Below are 6,143 nucleotides of genomic sequence, written 5' to 3' on the forward strand. Positions count from 1 at the left end.
GGGTATTTATAGTGTTTTAGAGGGGCAATCCCTAGAATTGTACTTACACATGTGTCTGTAAGTATCCATAAAGTTGGGCATTTCCGATGAATATACCATGGGTGATGCATGGTCAAATCCCTAGGTGCTGTAGGGTTTTTATGGAGAATGTCCTTTTTGTCTTATGATTGACGTGACTCTTCGCAGAGTAGCCGTCGCTAGACTTAAATGATCATTACTGTAGCGCTGCTGTTTGGGGGATGTGCCGTCAGAATTTATTGCGTGTACAGTCCCAACACGCTTCCTCCCATGCAGCATTAAATGCGACTTGATGTCTCGGGAGAGACCTGACACATCCCGGAGTGCCTTTGAGCTATGCTTGCTTCCGGGAGTACCTTGTACTCCGGGTGCATCTTCCGGGACCCATTTGAATAACGCTTCCTGGTGTCATACAATGACTTAGCAGTTCTCTCTCAAGTAATTTGATCCACGTGTCCCTTCCTGACTGGTCCACGTATATTGGGCGATTTTAGGAGCAACATTTACCCCCCAAGCCTTGTTTACTTAGCAAAAATAAACCAAGGCTTGTCCAAGTATCTCCAGTTGGCTCCTCGTTTCCCCAGCTCGAGTCTCGAGCGCGTGGGGGGCACATTAAATGAGGTTATTTAATGCGATACTACGTTGTTCGTAGGAATGTTTCCAGCCGCCTCCTCGGTCTTATGATACGACGTGGGGCGCGTGAAGGTGTGCCTAATAATGGCATTAAATGCAGTGATTCACTTTTGCAGAGGTCGATTCGTTTTACGCCCCATGATTGATGCGGCGCATTGATGGTGTCAGACGGATACTCAAACGTTTGCACCGCCTTAATGGCGGATTGATCTGGCCCGTTGATCTGTTGGGAATTCGAATCGCTTGCTTCCCTAACCGTACGATTGGTAGGTGAAGACGCCTGTTCCTCATGCATTTTTGCCTATAAAAGCCACCACCTTTCCTTCATTCTGGTTACTTTCCATTCCTTACCATTTTTGCTTGAATTTCTCAGAGAGAAAATTTCCTCAAAGTAGCACAAACCGCCTTAACACTTGAACATTTTCTGTAATCTTCCAGTGTTCGATTTCACCAGTGCTTCTCAACTCTCGCTCAATCATTCCCAGTACCCCCGGTTCAACAATCAACTGTAAGTTCTTCGAATCTTTAGACTCTAGCATGCTTACATTTATTTTGTTTGTTTTCTGGGTTCGTACTCAGAGATTTCTGGAGTGTGAGTGTTTGAGCTCTTTGAGTCCTGCTCTTACGTCTCACTGTATTAGTTGTAGTCGTACAGTTCTGTTCGAAGAAGGCCGTGTATCCTTCGTTTAGCATTTTGCTTAGGGCATAGGAAGACCTTTTCTTTTCCTTTTTGCAAAACCGCTTTTACTGTGATTTTACTGCACCCGACACTTGTTCAGGGATTCTCTTTCGAGTTTCCCAGGTGACACGTGTCCGGAGGGGGCCTCTTTCCAGCGGTTAGGGGACCCCCACTCCCTTTTTTCTGGTTTAGGGTTTGATATGGGGCCTAACTGCTGGGTTTTTCCTTTTCGTTTTTCTCAGAGCATAACATGTCTGCTTCTGGCTCAAAGTCCTCGAAGAAGAAGGGGAAGAGTATTGCCACCCTGGAGGAGGTTTCTCTGGGACCTGTTGCCCAGGAAGGGTACAAGTCCCGCGCCACCGGCTGGGAGGCGGCCGAGCTTCGATCAACCCTAACCTGCCCTCACCAGCTGGAGAACATCATTAACGTGGCTGGAATCAAACCCTCTACCTCAGGGACTTTCCACCGGCCTCCTCGTGACTCGGAGACACCCAACCTCAACTATGATGGCTTCGGGGCTTGGAGTCAGACCCATCTGATGGCCGGCGCAATGCTCCCGCTCCAGGACTATTTTGTTGATTTTCTTGTTTTTGTCGGCCTTGCGCCATACCAACTTATTCCTCAAGCATACCGCCTGCTCTCAGGCTTATTTATTTTTTATGCCGCACGCGGCTGGGGGTCTCCCAGCCCGGCGGAAATTTTGTATTTTTACGAACTTGTATCCGTCCCCAAGAAAGGGGACAAACTTAAGGACGGCTTTTATGGGTTCCGGATCCACCCTGCTAACGAAGGGGTGGTTCCGTATAATAGGCAGACTCATGTTAAGGAGTACCGCCACCGATTTTTCTTCTCCTCCGGTTTTAGGGCCGTGGACCATCCGGAGCTGCTCACGGAGTGGGTGCGGATCCCACCTTACCAGCGGACGCTCACCACCCAGGCGTTCCTTCGAAGGGCCCAAGCCTTCGCCTCTTACGACCATGCCGATCTTGACGTCGGGGGCTTGGTCACCACGGAGAATTGCAGAAAGGCCAAACTTATCCTTTCTCACCAATCCGTGGATGACTCCAACCTTTCCAAGGTTATCTGCCCTAACGTGAGGGCGCCAGTCGCGGAGAAGGCCTTCCGGGATGAGCTTATTGCTACGGCAGAGAAGAAGTATCAAGATTATCTCTACCGGAAGGCCCAGGAGAAGGCGTATTCCAGTGCCCAGGCTGCCTCTGGGAGAGGGCTCCGTGTGGGGAGCCCGGTGGTGCGAAGGAGCCAAGCTATCGGCGGGAAGTCCGAAGCTAAATTTTTTGATAAGATACTTCAAGAAGAGATTGGAGGTCCTTCCGTCGGGGGACCCCTTCGTCTTGAAGGTTCTTCCGAGAACCAGACTTCCCGGCCCCAGCCTTCAGTCCCCGAACCAAACTCGGGCGCTCCTGGTGCTAGCACTTCTGGTGCTGGTGGTAAGTCTCCTTTGACAATTCAATATGTCCCTTCTGTTGATGAATATACCAGTCGTAGGCCCATAGGGTTCGACGAGCGTCTACGTAGGTTTAAGATGCCGTCGACCCGGTGGGGGGATCATTTGAAGGAGTTTTATTTTACAAACTTAGGAGATTACCTAGGTCGGTCCCGGATGGGCCCCGGCCCTCCGGAACCTATTCCCTTAGGTCCGTCGGCTTACATAGCGTCCAGCTGGTTTCGGCCCTCGGACAGTTACCTTGGAGATGATGCTGCCAGTATTAAAGTTCAGGACTTTGCTAGGGCCGAACTAGGGAGTCCGGGTAGGAGTAGTTTATTTACTGCGCCTTTTTGTAAGTAGTTTCTCACGGACTTCTAACACTTGCTTGCTTTATTGAAACAGGTTCCTCCATGGATGCCATCCTGGAACGGCTGGCTGGGGTCCATACTCCGGTGGCTCCTCCGGCTTTCACCCCCTCTCCCCCGGCCCCTTCCTTGAAGGTTTCTTCCGGCGCTCCTCCCGAAACCATCGACTTGGTGGATGACGAGGAGGTGCTTCCGGGAGAAGGCCAGGGGAAAGGATGGGACTTCTCGGAGGAAGCCGCCGAGGGTGCCGGAGACCCTCAAGCTCTCCCAGTGGTAGCAGAGGAGGACGAGGAGGAGTCAGAAGTGGCTCTGATCCGCAAGCGCAAGGGCAAGATGATCGCTCAAGACGAACCAAAGAGGCCTCGGAGGGTCGATACTCCCGCTCATGGCCTAGACGGCGGGGTGTCCCCGATGGAGGAAAATCCTGCTCCTCCTCGCATTGAGCTCACCCCAATTCCGGGGGATGAGGCCAGGCAGGAGCTTCGTATAGCGAAACACAACTACGCTATGGACGAGTACTCCCGGGGATATGCCGATGTGGAGGCCCTTAGGAGGATCCTGCGGGCGGAGGTTGAGGCGAGCATTAACCATCCGGAATATCATGATCCGTGGAACCTCAACCTGGATCCTTTGGCAGACTGGTTCCGTCCCCTCTTAGGGCCCACTCTGGCTCCTTTTGCCGCGGAAATGACCGGGGAGTTCGCCTCCCAGCTTACACGCTGTGCGCCCAAGCGGTTTGCCACTTGCGCTTCCCTGAACTCTATCTTCCAAGTCCAGGACCTCAGCCATTCCCTCACAGTGGTAAGTACTTTGCAATTTCTTACGTTTCCTTTTTGGTGTTTGTATTTTGTTTTCTTCCTTTGAGGAATTTTTCCTTACATCCCATTATGGCTCAGCTTGCAGCTGAGGCTGGTCGCCTCTCCAAGAACATCATAAGCCATGGCTTCGCTCTGTCCGATTTTGGGGACATGAACGACGTCAAGAAGGTCCTTCAAGACCTTACTGCGGAGAGGCAGATCTACCAGGAGGCCGCCGAGCGCCAGGAGGCTGCGGCCAAGGCTAAGGAAGAGAGGGCCAAGGCCAGGGAGGAGGAGGCCATCCGGAGGGAGGCTCAGGCGGAGGACATGATCCAGGCCGAGGCCCAGCGGAGAGGCAGGATGGAGGCCCATCATCAGGAGGAGCTGAGGGCTCAAACTGAGGCTGCCGAGAAGGCCAGGCGGGACCTTCGGGAGGCCAGGGAGGCTTTGGACGAAATGGCCGCCAAGGTGAAGTCTCTAGAGGAGACTCACCAGTCGGATATTGAATCCAAGGCCGCTCTGGCTGCGGAGTTGAAGGAGCTTCGGGACTATAAAGATCAGTCTATTAGGAAGGCCAAGAGGGCCGAGCTCCTTTCTCCCGTCTCCTGTGCCCGGTGCCCGAAGCGCTTTGATGATGGTGTCTACATGGCTTGGGCCACCAACGATCAGAGCATCAAGCTTTCTTTCTATCCCAAACCCGAGGACATGATTGCCAAATTTCGGGAGAAGAAGAAGAGACTTGATGCTGAGCTTGAGGCACGGATCGGACCTCGTCTTCCGCCACGGGCTGACTGAGCTGCCCTATTATTGACCCAGATTATACCCGTTCTTTTCATAACTCCCTTTTTTTTTCTTTGTACATATTTGCTGCTGCCTTAGAACAGTTTACTTACAGGCGGCAGCCTTTATTTAAAGGGGAGACAATTTAAGGCCTGTCCCCGGGCCATTTATATGTGTATGACCTAACCTTCGGGTTAGGATATTTTATTATATATATATTTTTTTTATATATATACGTGCGATCTTTTTTCCACACTTTATATATTTCAACCTGTCCTTTGGCTCAGGATTTCATACTTACGCCTTTTATTTTTTGCGCATGTTTATGACCTGCCCTTTGGGTCAGGATATTTTACTTAGCTTGACCTGCCCTTTGGGTCAGGATGTTTTACTTAGCTTGACCTGCCCTTTGGGTCAGGATGTTTTACTTAGCTTGTTTTTGTTTGTCCGTGCGGTATACCCTAGTACCCCCCTGAGTGGCATAGAAACTTTGTTTTTAAGGCACTCAGTTTTATTTAATATAGAGGAGGCATACATTTGGACGGTACAAACCCTTTAAACAAAAGCTAAGTTTAATTCGCTACTGGTAGTATTTTCTGAGGTGATCGGCATTCCAGGCTCTTGGGACAGTAGTTCCGTCCATTCTTTTCAGTTTGTAAGTGCCAGAGCCGATTTCGTCCTCGATTTCATATGGTCCTTCCCAATTTGGTCCAAGTACCCCCACTCCGGGTTCTTGGGTGGCTGGGAAGACCCTTCTTAGGACCATGTCACCGATAGCGAATTTTCTGTTTTTAACCTTGGAGTTAAAATACTTGGTCACCTTCTTTTGATAAGCGGCCATCCGTATTTGGGACTCATCCCGGAGTTCTTCGACTTGATCCAGAGCTTCTTGGAGCAGGGCCTGATTGGTGGCCGGATCATAAGTCGTTCTCCTGTGGGATGGGAATAATGTTTCCACCGGGACCATTGCTTCACAACCGTATGCCATTGAGAACGGCGAGTGACCGGTTGTGGTTCTGGGGGTTGTCCGGTAGGCCCACAATACCCTTGGCAATTCTTCGGTGCCGGCTATTTTTACAAGCCGGCAGCCTTCTTTTTCAAGGTGACCTTTAGGATTTTATTGACTGCCTCCGCCTGGCCGTTTGTTTGAGGCCGGGCTACCGCGGAGAAGCTTTTCACTACTCCGTGTCGGTTGCAGAAGTCAGTAAATTCCTCGCAATCAAATTGCTTTCCATTGTCTGAGACTATTTTGTGAGGTAAGCCGTATCGACACACTATGTTTTTGACAACAAAGTCCAACGCCTTCTTAGCGGTTATTGTCTTCATAGGCTCAGCCTCTGTCCATTTGGTGAAGTAGTCTACTGCTACTATTGCATACTTTACTCCTCCTTTTCCCGTAGGTAGAGACCCGATGAGATCTATGC

At 50.7% G+C, this 6,143-nt stretch overlaps 1 protein-coding gene and 1 long non-coding RNA gene across 2 annotated transcripts; one reads left to right on the forward strand and one right to left on the reverse strand.

Annotated features, from left to right (window-relative positions):
* The first annotated feature begins 2,813 nt into the window (after positions 1–2,813).
* Positions 2,814–4,741, forward strand: LOC133030132 (uncharacterized). Its single transcript, XM_061102355.1, has 2 exons — positions 2,814–3,943; positions 4,039–4,741. The coding sequence occupies exons 1-2, from the start codon at positions 3,188–3,190 to the stop codon at positions 4,732–4,734; spliced, it is 1,452 nt and encodes a 483-aa protein (XP_060958338.1). The 5' UTR covers positions 2,814–3,187; the 3' UTR covers positions 4,735–4,741.
* A 36-nt stretch (positions 4,742–4,777) lies between these two features.
* On the reverse strand, positions 4,778–5,765 carry LOC133030133 (uncharacterized). The gene is made up of 2 exons (XR_009683999.1): positions 5,086–5,765; positions 4,778–5,049 (listed from the first exon to the last, which is right to left on the reverse strand). It is a non-coding gene; the product is annotated as an uncharacterized LOC133030133 (long non-coding RNA).
* Between the last annotated feature and the right edge of the window lie 378 nt (positions 5,766–6,143).

Source organism: Cannabis sativa, chromosome 8, assembly GCF_029168945.1.
Source record: "Cannabis sativa cultivar Pink pepper isolate KNU-18-1 chromosome 8, ASM2916894v1, whole genome shotgun sequence".
Lineage (NCBI taxonomy): Eukaryota > Viridiplantae > Streptophyta > Magnoliopsida > Rosales > Cannabaceae > Cannabis > Cannabis sativa.

What these genes read in the sequence shown, in the direction of transcription:
- LOC133030132 (XM_061102355.1), top strand. Translation starts at nt 3,188, where the DNA reads ATGGATGCCATCCTGGAACGGCTGGCTGGGGTCCATACTCCGGTGGCT. An exon ending in TCAGCCATTCCCTCACAGTG is followed by an intron (nt 3,944 to 4,038) that starts GTAAGTACTTTG and finishes ATTATGGCTCAG; the next exon opens with CTTGCAGCTGAGGCTGGTCG.